The sequence below is a fragment of the Rhinolophus ferrumequinum genome, chromosome 9 (assembly GCF_004115265.2).
Source record: "Rhinolophus ferrumequinum isolate MPI-CBG mRhiFer1 chromosome 9, mRhiFer1_v1.p, whole genome shotgun sequence".
NCBI classification, from domain to species: domain Eukaryota; kingdom Metazoa; phylum Chordata; class Mammalia; order Chiroptera; family Rhinolophidae; genus Rhinolophus; species Rhinolophus ferrumequinum.
In genome coordinates, this window is record NC_046292.1 from 31,729,134 (window position 1) to 31,746,129 (window position 16,996).

Here is a 16,996-nt window from a genome sequence, read left to right on the forward strand (position 1 = left end):
CCACAGATGTATGGAATAATTTCTGGACTTTAAATGCTATTCCATTAATCTATATGTCTATCTTTATGCCAATACTACACAGTTTGGTTACTATAATTTGTAATAAATTTTGAAATCAGAAAGTGTGACTCCTCCAGCTTTGTTCTTTTTCAATACTGTTGCGACTATTCAGGACCCCATGCAATTCCATATGAATTTAAGGATAAGCTTTTCCATTTCTGCAAAAAATGGCTGACGGGATTTTGAAAGGGATTGTATTGAATCTGTAGATCGCGTAGGGTAGTACTGCCATCTTAACGATATTAAGTCTTCTAATGCCTGAACACAAAATGTCTTTCCATTTTTTTAGTTCGTCTTTAATTTCTTTCAGCAATATTAATAATTTTCAATGTACAAGTCTTTCACCTCCTTGTTAAATTTATTTCTTAGGTATTTTATTCTTTTGGATGCTATTGTAAAAAAGAATTATTTTTCTTAGGTTCCTTTTCAGATTGTTCATTGCTGGTGTGTAGAAACACTGATTTTTGTGTGTTGACCTTGTACCTTGCAACTTTGCTGAATTTGTTTATTAACTCTAATAGTGTTTGTTTTTGTGGATTCTTTGAAATTTTCTATATATAGGATCATGTCATCTATGAACAGAGATAGTTTGACTTCTTCCTTTCCAGTCCTTTTATTTCTTGCCTAATTGCCCTGGGTAGAATACCCAGTACAGTTTTGAATGGAAGTGGTGAGAGTGGACATCCTGCTCTTGTTTCTGATCATTAAGGATGATGTTAGCTGTGGGGTTTTTGTAGATGGCCTTTATCAGGCGGAGGAAGTTCACTTCTGTTTCTAGTTCGTTGAGTGTTTTTATCATGAAAGGTATTAGATTTTGTCACATGCTTTTTCTATGTTTTGATCACGTGTTTCCCCCCTTTATTCCATCAATAAGGTATATCCTATTAATTGATTTTCAGGTGTTAAACCAACCTTGCAAACATGGATAAATCCCACTTGCTCATGGTGTCTATAGCATTTAATTCCTACTTGTGCAGCCGTATCTCACTGATATTACAGCCTTTTCAGGTCTTTCCTGGCTTGCCATATCTCAATCCGGCATATGCATGTGGTCCTCTAGATTCCCAGGAATATGTGGGAGTTTTTCAAATCTTCCTATTGCCCTGTTTTTCCTTTTAAGTGGTGTGTTTTGTTGTTGTTGTTTGTCAGCCTATTTAACCCCAACTAGTAATGCTGCCTCAGGCATCTGTGTTGCCCCTGACTTTCTTTTTAAAACAAACACCCTAGGGATAGGGTTGGTCACAGAGTGAGCTCTGAGTGAGGTCAAATAAAGACAAGCTCGAAGAATGGAGCTTTTCAGCCAGACAGCTCAAATGGTGGTAATTCTTTGGGGATGGGGTTTTGGGGAACTCCATGCCCATTCTGCCCCCTCCAATTGCTGTTTTCAAAGCCACTGTGGAGCTGGGAAAAGGGGGTGGCATTAGAGCAAATTTAAAAGCAACAAAGATCACTGCTCCCAGATTCAGCTGTTTTTCTTGAATAAATGTTCTTTGGATTGTTGCAAGCCTTTGGTTAATTTCAGAGTTCTGGAAAAGTTGATTTTGACAATTTTGGCCAGTGTTCTCTTTACTTTTATGGAGGAGCGGTTTTTACTCCACCATTGCAGAAGTGCTTACCCTTCTCAGGGCTTTTTACACTTGATGTTCCTTCTGCCTGGAACCATTAGCTCTTCAGAAGCCTCTTTTTTCCTTTCAGGTCTCAGTTTACCCCAGGTCTCTGTCACCCGAGAAGCCATCTCAGAGTATCCTATCTCAAGTTCACACCCCGCCCCATGATAGCACATTACTTCCTTCACAGCATCGATTACAATCTAATCATCTTTTTCTTGTCCAGTAGAGTTTATACTTCAAGTAAGTCTTTGTAAAGATTCCCCAGGGCCTAATACCAATTATTGTTCTTAATTTCTAGTGGCACTAGTCTGCACAACTATGTGACCTTATCCAGCAGCATTCTGTAACCCAGGTGTCAGGAACAAGAGGTTGTATTGATCCCAGGTTTAAAGACTTCCAGGGTGAGGAACTGGAGAAAAGTGAAGGTTGAGGGAGGTAAAGATGCTCGTATAGGCACCCAGAATATGATGGGAATAGTATTAGACCGTGATAGTGAGTCAGGATTTAAAATCTTGGCACAAGTCGGTGAGAACCAGAATTGATAGATAACTGCAGTAAAGAGAAGTAGTGAGTGTTATGGTCTCATCGCATAAGATGTAAAGTTTGTGGTTTTTGGGGAGGATAGAGTGAGAATGGCCTGAAATTGGCAATGAAGACCATGGAGCACACCTGTCTCCCTTCTAGAGAATAAGAGTATAGTCATCCTCCACTTGAGTATAGTCATCCTCCACTTGAGAACATTCAGAGAAGTGGCTGACGATATAGAGGATTTTTCTGATGAATGACACAGGACATAGAAGATTTTAGGAAATGGATGGTGGGAAATTGGTTTTAGAAAAAGAATATAATAACCTGTGTCAGGATTAGAATGTAGGTGATAGATACAATTTAGATGATTTTTTTTAAGGTGACTAATGAAAATAGGGACAAGGGCATAATATGATTAATGTTAGTGGTCTCAAAGCAAATGAAATGGTGGCCAGGTTAGGGTATTGGAGGGGAACAGGAGAGAGGATCTCTCCAATGGAATTACAAGGCCCTTATGACTTCTGCAAAAGCAGGAGTAGAGACTTGGAGGGCATGGTGTGGGACATGAAGAACTGTCTTACTCTGATTTCAAGAGCTCCAGGGATCTCTCTTGAATATTACCCAATGGAGATTCTGATGCAGTTATAATTAGTCTACTACTCAAGTACACACACACATAATGCTCCTGCGATGCAGACTGGCTGATGGGGTGAACCACTGGATTAGGTGGATAGTGGAATGAGACCATGGGGGGTGGGGTGGGAAATACCAGTCTCCTTCTCTTCCAAGCTTCAGACTCATCTTTCCAACTACTTGTAATACAAAGAATATATGTCCTAGTACAAGCAATTCAAACTCATCCTAAATTTAACTTTCTAGAATACTGCCTCTCTTTTATTCTTTATTAATTGGTATCACCCCACCATTCAAGTGGTTTTCCAGGGAAGAAACCTCTGTATCAGTTAGTCCTCTCTCATCCTCATAAGCCAGTCTATCACAAAATTCCATCACCTAACAAGTGCCCCTTGAATCCACCTTTTCCTTTTTGTGCCAAAAGGGATTGCCTATTCCCTTTCTTGTGCCAAGGGGCTGGGGATGGAGAGATGAATGAAATACCTGCATTGTACTCTAAGATCTCTCGGTCTACTGGGAAAACCCATTGTGGGGACAGAGCCAGGAGTGCAGTTTCCAGGCTCTCGGCCTCACACTAAAGGGTGCTGGCTCAGGTAGTAAATGGCCATCAGCTGTGATTGGATGGCCATCAGCTGTGGCTAGTTGGCCGTCAGCTGTAACCAGTGAGCCATTGGCCACTAATATAACTGCTGTGGCTAAGCTAGCAGCAAATGGGGGGCTAGCAAGAAGATGGTGGCTGAGCTGGCAAACGCGGATTGCAGTTAGCAGGGCGGGTTGCAGAGTGTGGATCCAGCCTCCAGTGAGACTATAGTGACGCCAGCGAGAATATACTAGTATGACTCCTTTACCTATCACTCTGTGGGTGTTCCTTTTTGGCCTCACCATGTCCTGCGTTCTTATGTGGGGAGCGGGACCAGAGACTCCGCATGCCGCCCTGCATGACAAATGGCGCAGCAAGCAGGGTCTCCTGCATGACACCCATTGAATACAATAATTTGCTCAAATTGAACAATAATTTGCTCGAATAACTGAGCAGGCCGATCGAATATTTATTGAGTGCGTACTAAATGCCAGGCATTATTCTAGGTGTTGAAAATAGTAGTGAATAACACAAAGTTTCTACTCTCATGCTTATTATATTTTAATGGGGAAGAAAGATAATGAGCATGTAAGAGCAATGTTAGTATCGAGTGAGTAGAGAAGTGTTGCTACTTGAGAAAGTAAGCTCAGAAAAGGCCTCCCAGTGTGTGTATGTGTATTGGGGTGGGGGTGGAGTGTGTAAGATTTTGAGCAGACCTGAAGTGAGGGAGGAAGCCATGTTAAGACCTAGGAGAAGAGCATCTTCTTTCAGAGCATGAAGGCCTGAGGCAGAAACAGCAAGGTCAGAGTGCCTGCAGTTGAGTGAGGGGGACAGATAGGAATAAGTGGTCAAACTGATAAGTCAAAGATATGCAGAAGTCCAGTATTTCTGGGTCTCCAGGCCCTGGTAAGAAATTTAGATTTTATTCTGAATGTGCTGGGAAGCCAGTGGAAAGTTGAAGATATAGAAGAAAGATAAGCTGTCGAGAGAATCCAGTCCAAAGGATGGGATAGGATCTGGAGCCAAGTGTAAAAGGGCGTATCCACCATCAGGCATTTATTCCTTTAAAAAACTGCCCTCTGCTCTGCTTTCCTCCCCAGGCCCAGCCAATTCTCTCATTCTCTTTAAAATCATACTTCTCAAAAGAATTACCTACATATACTGTATCTTTTTATAACTTCATTCTGTTTCAAGTTTTTGCGAAAACTAATCAAGTGTTTGTCCACTCCATTGCACAGACACTGCTCCTGCCAATGCCACTCAATAACCCAATAATCACTTTTTAGTTCTATTTACAAGACATCACAATAGTATGAGACCATGACATCACCCTCACCCTGTGCTGGCTTCCCTTCTGTCACTCTCATTGCTCCTTCTGGCTCCTTGACCAGCTTCTTTTCTCTACCTGACCTTAAATGTTGCCATTCTGCAAGCCTTGGACCTCGATCCTCTTGTATTTCTTTATGCCAGGGGTTGGCACACTACTGTGCACTGACAGGGCCCATGAGCTAAGAATGGTTTTTATGGTTGTTAACTGTTTGAAAAAAATGCAAAAGCGTATCTCGTGACAAATGAATCCCAGTGTCCATAAAGTTATATTTGAACACAGCCACATTCATTTGTTTATTATTGTCTATGGCGGCTTTCACATGACAACAGCAAAGCTGAGTAGTTGTGACACAGACCCTATAGCCCACAAAGCCTGAAGTATTTATTTACCCTTTACGAGAAAAGCTTGCCTGGAGTTACTCAGTTTTCCTGGGTCTCTCCCAGGTATAATAATTCATTTTTCTCCTGCTTAAAAAAAAATTTGCCAAATATATGGTGATGAAAGGAGAACTGACGGGGTGGTGAACACACAATATGATATATAGATGACGTGTTACAGAATTGTACACCTGAAATCTATGTAACTTTACTAACAATTGTCACCCCAATAAACTTTAATTAAAAAAAGAAGTTTGCTTTATGCTGTCTCCCTAGGTTCCATTCATTCTGGTGGCTTTAATTACCATTTATACACCAAAGATACCAAAAGTAACACCTTCTGTCTAGATCTCTTTTATAAAGATGACCTGACATGAACATTCAGCTGGCCATTGTCAGGGAGAGGGAAAATCCCCGTTACCTTTTATTTCTTACAGCTCTACTAGTAATAAAATAAAATTGACAGAAGACTAGATTAACAGAAGAAAAAGCGATTTACCAGGTACACATGGGAGAATCACAATATGATGTTCAGATAATAAAGAGGCTCCAAGAAATGATCAAACCAGGCACCTTTTTATATTTTTTAGACAAAGAAACAATAAACTTGTGAGAAACTGACAGGACAAAGAGTTAGTGCTGTGGGGGGGGGCGGTTAATCCGGTTGGAGCGCGATGATGCTCGTAACACCATCAAGGGCCAGTGTGAGCCGCAGCCTCCACAACTAGATTGAAACAACTATTTGACATGGAGCTGATGGGTCCTGGAAAAACACACTTAAAATAAATAAAAGTTAAAAAAAAAAGTTAGTACTCATTAGAAAGGTATCTAAGCAAGGTTTGGGCTTGGGCAGTTAAGTTAATAAGGGCCAAGATTTGTTTATACAGACTGTTCGGCTCTGAACTCCAGCAAGAGGGGTGTCTTCCAGGTGCCGAGAGGACACCGTTCATATGGGAGATTTATTTTCTTCATTCAAGGAGACAAGGACGAGTCAAATTGCTCTTCTGGCACCAGCTGCTTATCGAGTAACTAATTCAAAGTAATCAATAGCCATTGTGGATATTTGGGGGCGGCCTGTCTTGGGCGGGTACACTGTCATTCCCACTTACACGATTCACCAATATCTCAAAATGAACATGTCCAGAACAGCTCCTACCCCAGCCCAGTAAATGACACCAACCTTCATCCAATTGATCAAGTGAGTTATTGGGAGTCCTTGCCACACCTCCCTCTCTCTAAACCCCCACGTCCAATCTATCACTGAACCCCTCAAAACAAAACCCAAATCCACCACTCTTCCATTTCTACTGCCTTGCACCCTTTTCCAACGCACCCGCATCCACATCTTTCATCCTGGACCACTGCAAAAGTTCCTTAAAATGAGTCTTTTTTAAAAAGGTAAACAAAGCCTGGCTACTCCCCTTCGGTTGTGCCCTAGAGCCCTCAACCTCCATCAAAGCTCGCACAGCTGTTGATGCCCCAAGACGCTGCCTCCCAGCCTTCCCCCACGGTTTGAGAGCTCAGGATACCCTCCTAAGACCCAGAGGCGCTCCGCGCGGTCGCAGAATCGTAAACTGCAGGCTCTTTCTACGGCACAGTCGCAAAACAACGCCGTAAGTGCTGGGCGGGACTGCGTTTTACAAACCGGACCGTCACTCTTTGCGTTTCTCTTTCCAGTCGGCGCTGAGCCATGGGTGAGTGTCGCTCTGCTGGGGCCGGGTAGAGGAGCGGTCTCAATCCGGCACCATCCTGCCTCGCAGCCAAGTTTGGAGAATGGGCACCCCGACCCCGGGCAATAAGCTGCCATGAGGAGGGTGGTGCTCGGGTTTGAGCCGCCGAGGCCGTCGCCGGGGCCGGTACTAGGGCTGCAAGTAGCACCAACATGGCTGCCGCGGGAAAGGGTGCGGGCTGGGCCGCACGTGTATGATGACACCTTAGGACTGCTGTAAACTCCCGAATGCTCAGTGGGGAGGCCAACCTTGGAGAGCTGAGCGTGCGGCCCGCCCGGTGCGGGGGTCTGGAGCTGGCGAGGGCCGGCCCCGCGGGCCAGTGGCTCAAGCCTCCGTTCCCTGCTCCCATATACAGGCATCTCTCGGGACAACTGGCACAAGCGCCGCAAGACCGGGGGCAAGAGGAAGCCCTACCACAAGAAGCGAAAATATGAGCTGGGACGCCCTGCCGCCAACACTAAGGTGCGTGTGGGGACCTCACCACCCGGGAGGTAGCCTCCCGCCCCTCCCGTTCTCCGTGGTCTGGCCTCTACCTGTGGCTGTTGAATCATGGTAGGGCTCCGGAACGTGTATTAGGGACTGGGCGGCCTCCTCAACTTTACCTGTTGGGTAAAGACGGACGAAATTGCATGGAGACGTACGGTGTGTTAGGATTAAAGGACGCCTGGAGGGAGTGGGCTCGCACGATAGTCAGAAATCTGGTATTTTTGTTGCATGGACACTTTGATTTTCAGTGTTTGGAATCATGTTTTTCTTGGAGGTAACTAGAGTGATGAAAAAATAACCTTAGGCGTGGTGTGGCCGTCTTGGTCACCTTTGTGCCACTTGCCAATGCTAGGACTTGTCATAGTTACACTGACTGTTACCTCCATCCAGCCCAGGTTCCTTTTTCCCCTCTTGTCTTGTTTTCCTTGATAACAGTACTGTTACCTTGTGTTTTCTAGATTGGTCCCCGCCGCATACACACAGTCCGTGTGCGTGGAGGCAACAAGAAGTACCGTGCATTGAGGCTGGATGTGGGGAACTTCTCCTGGGGCTCCGAGTGTGAGTGAGGCCCTCCAGGGGTGGGTGGGAACTCGACACCTAATCCTTTCTAAGCTTCATTAAGGGTGCTTAGCAGGAAATCCACGGTCTGCACCCAAATACCGAAGTTTCTCCTTGAAAGATTCTGAGGTTGTGGTAACCAGAGAGTTCTCACCAGCCTGTCCTATCTCTTAACTCCTGTCATCCCAGGGAGTGGGAGTGGGTCTGAATCTAGAGACTGTACGTGATGCCCCATGGTTGGGTAAAGACTTAGAGTTCCCTTGCTTCTCCTTAGGCCCTATCAGGGCGGGGGTGGGAGGGTAAGGCCAGTTGGCCTCTGGTTTATATGACTTGATTCTGAATTTGTCTTGTGAACAGGTTGTACGCGCAAAACGAGGATTATTGATGTGGTCTACAACGCCTCCAACAACGAACTGGTCCGCACCAAGACCCTAGTGAAGAACTGCATTGTGCTCGTCGACAGCACGCCGTACCGACAGTGGTACGAGTCCCACTACGCACTGCCCCTCGGCCGCAAGAAAGGGGCCAAGCTGGTGCGTGTTTGGGGTGCCAACTTCCCTATAGGGGAGGGAGGAGGCCAACCTGATTCCAGCCTTCTTGTGATGAAAATTCTGTCCAGTTCTGCTACTGAAGGGAGAGAGATGAAAGCCTTAGTGCTGAGGAAGGCGGTAGGAGTTGGGATGTGTAGAGTTAAAGCTATGATGACATTTCTTCCCTGAGCTAGGGTTTGGGGGGCTCCCACCTCACCCATCTGTATCTCTTATGTTTTCAGACTCCCGAGGAGGAAGAGATTTTAAACAAAAAACGATCAAAGAAAATTCAGAAGAAATACGATGAAAGGAAAAAGAATGCCAAAATCAGCAGTCTTCTAGAGGAGCAATTTCAGCAGGGCAAGCTTCTTGGTGAGATGTCTGTTGCATTGGGGGGTGGGGGTCACAAAATACGGTGTGCCCTCTGCATTTTACCCTTGCCTCAGTTCTTTTGACTGTCTGCCATATGGTATAGTAGGTTCACTAGGACAGTTTAATCAACCCGTTAGTGTGAAACTAAAATGGGAAATAGTGGGCAAGAGTCCACAGGCCTGAGCTTGGCCCTTGCCTCTGAGTTTCAGTAGTATTTTGAGAAGTCTGTCCAGGCTAAGGGGGCTGTCTCAGTGATGAAAACTTTGTCCAGTTCTGCTACTGAGTTTAAGTGACGATAAAATATGTCTGAGGAGACAGTGGGTTTCATGCCTGCCCCCAGGATACCTAAACCAGTGTTGACTTTTAAAGGCATGTAGGTTTGGGAAGGGCCACAGTATTATTTTGCTAAGGACCACATACTTTCTTGCAGCATGCATCGCTTCAAGACCAGGCCAGTGTGGCCGAGCAGATGGCTATGTGCTAGAGGGCAAGGAGCTGGAGTTCTATCTGAGGAAAATCAAGGCCCGGAAAGGCAAATAAATCATCCCTCCCAGCTAAGTCCGTGTAATAAAGGTTTTTCGTGTTCTGTGTCCAGATTGTATTGAATACTCGATTGGCAAACTGTAGAGTGCCCCCACTTCCCTCTCCCTGAAGGCCAGCGTACTATGTAGGCTGTGCTGTTATCAAGTGGGGACATTTCTCACCCTAAAGGTTCTTCAGTGGGGCCAAGGATGTGGAATTCAGGTCAAGCAGAGACCATATAAGGGAAGTATCCCATCACTGGGGCCGCCAACAATATTGGGGTGTTGACCCAACCATGATTGGAACCTGAAGCAATGTTATCTATGTAAAGTTGATTCTTTTAGACATCCTATGCTCCTTGGACCTTGGTTTTAATTCAAAGTTTACAACCTGGGTTCATAAGTGATCTAGAAATCTTGAAATTGTGTTCCAGGTTTCTGCATTGTTGAAGACTGGGTCTTATATTAATTTTTGCTCCAAAAGACACTTTAGAGCTGATTGTCAGGCTAGGCCTTTCAGGGAAACACAGTACTTATGTATGTGTATCCTATCAGATTATAATTTTTTCTGGAGCCCTAATTCCTTTCACCCTTCACTGCTCAAAAGTATGTTAGATTACCAGTGGTTTCTGCATTGCTGTCTAAGGGTCAGCTTTTTTTTTTTTTTAAGATTTTTATTGGGGAAGGGGAACAGGACTTTTTACTGGGGAACAGTGTGTACTTCCAGGGGGAACAGTGTGTACTTCCAGGACTTTTTTCCAAGTCAAGTTGTTCTTTCAATCTTAGTTGTGGAGGGCGCACCTCAGCTCCAGGTCCAGTTGCCGTTGCTAGTTGCAGGGGGCGCAGCCCACCATCCCTTGCTGGAGTCAAACCAGCAACCTTGTGGTTGAGAGGACATGCTCCAACCAACTGAGCCATCCTGGAGCTCAGCGGCAGCTCAGCTCAAGGTGCTGTGTTCAATTTTAGTTGCAGGGGGCGCTGCCCACCATCCCCTGCTTAACTCGAGGAATTGAACTGGCAACCTTGTGGTTGAGAGCCCGCGCTCCAACCAACTGCACCATCCAGAAGGCAGCTCAGCTCAAGGTTCTGTGTTCAATCTTAGTTGCAGGGGGCGGAACCCACCATCCCTTGCGGGACTCGAGGAATCGAACTGGCAACCTTCTGGTTGAGAGTCCACTGGCCCATGTGGGAATTGAACCGGCAGCCTTCTGTGTTAGGAGCACAGAGCTCCAACCGCCTGAGCCACTGGGCTGGCCCAAGGGTCAGCTTCTGTTTGACTATGTCATCTATCTCCAGCATTTAAATGTAGGTTCCAACTTTCTGACTTTAGTCCAGACCCACTTGACACTTGTACTTGGATGTGAGCGTGTTCCAAACTGATCACATTCCTCCAGCTCTCCCTTTTCAAGTAATTTCTCAACTATTTGCAGCAAATACTTGTTTTTATACTACTGCTTAAATCTAAATTTTGGGTCATCCTGACACTTAACACTCCTACAGCTAATGTCACCATCTTGTTCAACTTTTGACACCACCTCTACTATTCTGGTAACTTTTGCATCCTACTTGTCTCATTGCTGCTTCTGTTGTCCCCAGTGCAATCCCAGCAATTGGTAATTATTTTAAAAGATATTTGACACAGCTTCCCATCTCAAAATCCTTACTAAATACCATGGAACTAAATGTGACCTGATCCCTTTTTTCTTCGGTGACTACCATCCTGGCCTTAACTGAATTTATGTTCATTTGCTACATTCCTTTTGTTGGGAACACTTCCGGTACCCATATGGCTTACTCCCTCCAAGTCTTTGTCACCCTAGTAAGTTCTTTCCCGATCACAGAATTTTAAATTGCAGTTGCCTTCACTGTGTTCTTTGCCCATTTTTCTTATTCCTTAATAATGGTGTAAATTTTGCCCGTTTTGCTTGTCTTTTTTTGCTTTCTCTCAGAATGTAACTCCAGCGGTGGCCGGTTTGCTCAGTTAAAGCGTGGTGCTAATAACACCAAGGTTGCCAGTTTGATCCCTGCATGAGCTACTGGGAGCTGCGCCCTCCTTAAAAAAATTAAATTTCTCTTTAAAAAAAGAATATAACTCCAGGGAAACGGATATTTGTTTTCAGCTGTGTCTAGTATGTGGAAAAGTGCATGGCAATATACTGGCAAATTGATATGATAAATTAAAGAATTTATCACTCAAATATGAGAATTAAGATTTCCCCCAATTTAAAGTTGAAAGTGCAAGTACGTGTCTTAAGAGCCAAAGTGCAAAATCCAGTTGGCTAAATTTCATCAACTTCGCTAAGTTTCAGACCTCTGAATAGTCAACTGGGAAAGGTAAAATAGGAGATGAGCCCTCCATTTTGAGTACAAAAATTTAAGGACAAAAAAAGAAAAACTACCCTTAAAAACCTTAACATTGGCTCTGGGGAGACCTGGTCCCTGCGTTCCCACCCAGTGGTGTCTTCGTGCACCACCTTAATAGTAGTTCATGTTTACTGAGAGCTCTGCACCAGGCAGGCAGTTGTAGCAACACTCATCACTGTGTTTGCTTTCTAGTTTGAACCTGACAGGGCATTGATCTTTACTCCTTCACTTATACTTCTAACCCATCAGGACCAGTGGGTGCTCTCTAAAGAGTGGAATCCATCCATTTCTATCTCCACTGCTTTCACAGATGACCATTCTTGCCCTGCAGCAAGGCTACCTACCCCTGTAAACCCAGCAGAAAACTTCAAATACCTTGGGGCGGCTGGATGGCTCAGCATGCGTGAGCTCTTAACGGTTCTGGTTGGCTTCCCACATGGGCCAGTGAGCTGCGCCCTCCACAACTAGATTGACCACAACCAGCTGCCACTGAGCTTCCGGAGGGGAGGCTGGATGGCTTAGTTGGTTAGAGCGCGAGCTTTCAACAAGGTTACCGGTTCAATTCTCACATGGGATGGTGGGCTGCGCCCCCTGCAACTAAAGATTGAAAATGGCAGATGGACTTGGAACTGAGCTGCGCCCTCCACAACTAGATTGAAGGACAGTGACTTGGAGCTGATGGGCCCTGGAAAAAAACACTACCCCAATATTACCTAGTAAAAAATTGAAAACCTCAAATACCTTCTAAGCGAATGACTATCAGATGCTATTATCTCCACATTATATTTGGCCACTGCGAGTCTTAGAAATGCTCAATGATCCAGCAGGAAAGTAGCAAAATCACCATTTTAATTTTGGCAGTCGACAATATCAGAGGCTACATGCTGAAAACCTACCTACACACTCCTGCCTCCCCTCGGAGTTCTGGTGTTTGTCATCCTTTGGCCTTAAAGTTGTCTTTTTTTTTTTTTTAATTAAAGTTTATTGGGGTTACAATTGTTAGTAATGTTACATGGATTTCAGGTGTACAATTCTGTATTACATCATCTATTACATCATCACATTGTGTGATTACATCATCACATTGTGTGTTCACCACCCAGAGTCAGTTCTCCTTCCAAAAGTTCAGTCTTGACATTGACCAACTTCTTTTTTTTTAAGGATGGCGCAGCTCACAGTGGCCCATGCGGGGATCGAGCCCACAACCTTGGTGTTAGCACCATGCGCTAACCAATTGAGCTAACGAGCCACCCCTGAGCAATTTCTTTAGTGGGGGCTAAGTAAGCTTAGGAAGCAGGAATCTTAGAGGAGCTCAGTTTAAAAGCAGTGACTCCAATCTACTGCTCTGGGGCTGTTGTGCATAAGGCCCTTAGCATCAACTGAATGCTCCCAACCATCGAGATGGACAGCAGCTTTCACCCTTTAAATTATTCATTTCCCTCCCTCCCGCCCTCCCCTGCTATTTAGTTGGTGGTAGCGGAGAAAGGCTTGGCACTATAAGCTGAAAGTCGAGGCTTGGTGGTGTATGACTGCTTTCACATCTGAGTTTAATCAGTCCAGAGCCGATTCTGAAACCCTTTATCCCACTGCACAGCATGCTAGTTCAATTTTGAACAATTGGAATTGCACAAGTAATAATATATTCCCGTTCTAAACAAAAACTTCAACATTACAGATAAAGCAAAAGTCCCCCCCCCCCCCCCCCCCCCCCCCCCCCCCGCTCCGCACACACAGACTCCTCTTCAGAGTACGGTTATCACAGGAAAGTATATCCTAAGTTACATATGGCTCAAATTGTGATCCCAGGACCATCACCTTGAAACATCAGAAATGCTAATTGTTGAGCTCCATTCCAAATCTAATGAATAGGAAACGTGGGGAGTGGTACCTAGAACTTTTTAATAAGCCCTTTAGTAATGCTGCTGCCCCCTCAAATTTGAGAGGTGGCCCAGCCCCCATTGCTAAGGAAATGAACAGTGCCCCGGGGCTTTAGTCTTCTAGGCCTCCCCCATGTATCTTTCCAGCTTCACCTCCCCCAAGCAATCCATCCTACCTTCTCGCGCCAAAGTGGACACATTCCCAGCCCGGGCTCAGGCCCTTCCCGCCATCTTTCAAGGTTCCTCCCTAAATGCTCCCGCTTAGGTCGCACAGGAAGTGCTTCTCTAATCGCTGAGGACAGGACAGGACACGACCCGGAAAGTGGGCAGTAAGGGGCGGGAAGTGAGTGGGGTCGGACCTGGGGAGGCAGGCAGGGTGGCCCAGCCCCGCTGCCTCTGCTCAAGGCTCCTGGCCCTGATCCCCTGACCCCGTCGTCTCCTCCTCGATGCAGTCCCCGGCCTCCGGGTCGCCACCCTGCTGGACTCGGAAGCGCAGCAGATGAGGGCTCCGGAGGTCTCCTCCTGCGCCGCCGAAGTTCTCGAGGCTGACAGCAGTGAAGGGCTCTCCTGCGCTCACGAAGCTGCTGAGCAGCTGGGTCTGCACGGCGGGCAACAGCTGAGCCGACCCAGGGGGCGCCGCCTCCACCTGCAGGCTCTGCTCCGGGTCGTCGCTCACGCTGCGAGCAGGAGGGCGGCATGAACTGGCCTCTGCTCTGTGGACCGGCTCTCCAGAGGGGAGCGGGAGGGACTGTGTCACTGGTGCCTAAGAGGTGGGCGGGGACCTGGGGACCGCGTGCTGGGTGAAGTCCTGCCTCTGCCAGCGCGGGCCACTCACCGCAGCTTGAAAGTGGAGCCCACGAAAGAAGGCCGCAGCGACTCGGCCACAGTGGCCGCAGTGTAGGGCAGCTGCACTGAGCCTTCGTCCCAGTATGGGTCCTTCTCGGCAGGAGGCAGATTCTAGTACATGTCATCCACCGATAGCAGGGATACCCAGGCTGGGCAGCCGCAGGTCACAAAGATCCCCCTCTTGTGGGGGGGACGACCCGGAGCAGAGCCTGCAGATGGAGGCGGGGCCCCCTGGGTCGGCTCAGCTGTTGCCCCCGGGGCAGACCCAGCTGCTCAGCAACTTGGTGAGCGCAGGAGAGCCCTGAATGCTGGCAGGGAGGAAAAGCCCAAAGAGCTACTCCAGATCTCTGCTTGCCTGCAAGTTGCAGTGAAAGAAACATGAAAACGTAGCAAGGTGTGGCAGCACCAGAGGCAATGAAGTTATCTTAGTGGGGGTCCAGGGAGGCTTTGAGGCTGAGCCTTTAGCTGTTCAGTGTCTCACTAGACTGAACTGCCCCAGGGCAGGTACCATCTCTAATTCTTCTCAGTGTGTCACACACAGAACATACAGTAGGCGCTGCCTGGGGAGCTGAGAGGCAGTTACTCGGTTATAGACAAGAGGGATGCTGATCCAGTCATAGAGGAACAGCACGCTGCCCTTGGCCCAGTACTTGTTCAGCTCCTGGTGGAAGAGCAGGAAGAAGTCAGTGAAGGTGAGGAAGGATGAGGAGAGAACAGGGGAGCCCGGCACAAACTAGGCCTGGATCAGGTCTGGAGGCTCGTCTGCTCTCAGAGGTGCTGTCAGGCTGGGTTGCCTGTGAGGGGGAGCAATTTAGCAAAGTAACTGTAAGCACAGAACCTGGAGGCAGAGTGTCTGAGTATGAATCCCAGCTTCCCTAACTAGCTGTGTGAATTGGGCAAATTTCTTTTCCACTCTGTGCCTCAGTTTCCTCATCTGTGAAAGGGGTTGATACTAATAGCACCTATTTCAAGGGTTGTTATGAGGGTTAAATGAGTTAATATAAGTTCAATGCTTCCAACAATATACGGTACATAGTTGGCACTACATAAATATTAAATACTAAAAGTATTATTCCAGTTTGCAAATCGAGGGGAAAGAGGACATTTGGGCCTGATCCTAACCTGACTCACTTCCAGGAGCAAGCAGAGAGCCATGTCATCACGGATTCGCCCATCCTTCCCGGCCTGGGCCTCCAGGTTGGTGAACCAGACGCAGGGGACCCAGTACTTGTTGAAGTTGGATTTCAGGCTCTCAAACTCTTTCTTCCTGGGACATAAAACCTGCCGGGATAAAGTGGGTGGGGCGCAGACTCATCCTGTGCCTCTAGGACTCAGGCCCTAGGGCCCTGGAGTTCCCCTGGGGTCAGACCTGCTATCCCAGGAGGCACGTAAGGCACCTGCATCCACCACGTGCTCCACGGTGGGGAATCGCTGGAGTACGTGTGCGCTGCCTGAGTGCAGCACGGACACTGACACCACGTTGGCGTAACGCACGAGGGTGCGACGCAGCAGGCGTCCGTGCTGATCCACGTTATGCATACTGGCCGAGATGACACACATCAGCTGGTCTGGCAGCAGGATGCTTGTGTACTGGGCCCACCAGCGGTTCACCACCAAGGTCACGTAGAAACCTGGTCGCTTCCATGGGTAAGGGGGATGGGAAGGGAAGATGTAGGGCCTAGGAGTCAGCGTGCCCTGCCCACCAGCCAGAGTGTCTGGTCCAGACCAGGTTAAATCAAGGCAGAGGGAAGGACACATTTGACTCCAGCTCGCTGCCTCACTGTCAGGAGGACAGCCTCTTCCTCTGGTCCCACCCTGATGTACTGGACCAAGCTGGGAGGGAGGAGTGCAACCCTCCTAAGGCAAAGAAGTGGTGGTTCGAGGTCAGGTAATGGTTAACTCGGAGCCATGCTTCCCATGAAGGTGGGGATGGGTTGTCTCCTCTCTCTAGCTCCCCTCCAGTATCCAGAAAGTGGTGAGGCCAGCAGGCGTCTTGGGCCTTGTGTGGAATAAGGGTCCAGCAAGTGATGGTGGAGCCTAGCCCTCTGGTAATCCTGGACCCGGCACACAGCTCCCATGCCTTCTGAAACTGCTCTGGTTGACTTCCAGGCGGTGCCACTGGGGACAATTCTGATCCTCAGAGTTATCAACCCAACCTAAAGGTCCGGGAAGATGGTAAGGACGATACCAGGGAGATCTAGAGGGAGATTTACCCAAGACAAAGGACAAAGGTCCGCAGAGCGGTTGCTGTATCGGGCCACCTGAGTGTACACATGCCTCTGCTCCTGGGTCAGCAGCAGCCTGAGGGAGGTCAGGTGTAGGCCTGGGTTACAGGGGGGTGGGCAGCCTAGTCCCCCACAGGCCAGCCCTGAGACCTCACCCTCGCACAAGTAGGTGATGCTAAGCAGAGCACGCAGGATGATGAAGAGCAGGAATTCCTTGTAGAGGAGCTTGTAGATAATTGCCCTCCAACAGAGAAGCAGCCCAGAGAAGCCTCCAAAGCAGGCCTCTGCCACTTTGAGGGTGTATGAAACTGTCATGGCGCTGAAGACCTGGGGTAGGAGATCATAAGAATTGCCCCCAGAGCTGTCCCT

The 16,996-nt window shown here is 47.4% G+C and overlaps 2 protein-coding genes and 4 non-coding genes across 6 annotated transcripts; 5 read left to right on the forward strand and 1 right to left on the reverse strand.

The window, feature by feature from the left end:
- The first annotated feature begins 6,715 nt into the window (after positions 1 to 6,715).
- Positions 6,716 to 9,386, forward strand: RPS8 (ribosomal protein S8). Its single transcript, XM_033113204.1, has 6 exons — positions 6,716 to 6,812; positions 7,204 to 7,310; positions 7,793 to 7,892; positions 8,250 to 8,425; positions 8,665 to 8,794; positions 9,225 to 9,386. The coding sequence occupies exons 1-6, from the start codon at positions 6,809 to 6,811 to the stop codon at positions 9,332 to 9,334; spliced, it is 627 nt and encodes a 208-aa protein (XP_032969095.1). The 5' UTR covers positions 6,716 to 6,808; the 3' UTR covers positions 9,335 to 9,386.
- On the forward strand, positions 7,037 to 7,116 carry LOC117027853 (small nucleolar RNA SNORD55/SNORD39). The gene has a single exon (XR_004423983.1). It is a non-coding gene; the product is annotated as a small nucleolar RNA SNORD55/SNORD39 (small nucleolar RNA).
- LOC117027861 (small nucleolar RNA SNORD46) lies at positions 7,611 to 7,713 on the forward strand. Its single transcript, XR_004423990.1, has one exon. It is a non-coding gene; the product is annotated as a small nucleolar RNA SNORD46 (small nucleolar RNA).
- Positions 8,488 to 8,556, forward strand: LOC117027860 (small nucleolar RNA SNORD38). The gene has a single exon (XR_004423989.1). It is a non-coding gene; the product is annotated as a small nucleolar RNA SNORD38 (small nucleolar RNA).
- On the forward strand, positions 9,041 to 9,109 carry LOC117027858 (small nucleolar RNA SNORD38). Its single transcript, XR_004423988.1, has one exon. It is a non-coding gene; the product is annotated as a small nucleolar RNA SNORD38 (small nucleolar RNA).
- A 4,528-nt stretch (positions 9,387 to 13,914) lies between the features above and the next one.
- Positions 13,915 to 16,982, reverse strand: BEST4 (bestrophin 4). The gene is given in 8 exon segments (XM_033114487.1): positions 13,915 to 14,233; positions 14,392 to 14,582; positions 14,986 to 15,063; positions 15,534 to 15,660; positions 15,662 to 15,683; positions 15,800 to 16,040; positions 16,616 to 16,703; positions 16,791 to 16,982. Coding segments are annotated over 8 exon segments (1,176 nt in total). The 5' UTR covers positions 16,943 to 16,982; the 3' UTR covers positions 13,915 to 13,956.
- Between the last annotated feature and the right edge of the window lie 14 nt (positions 16,983 to 16,996).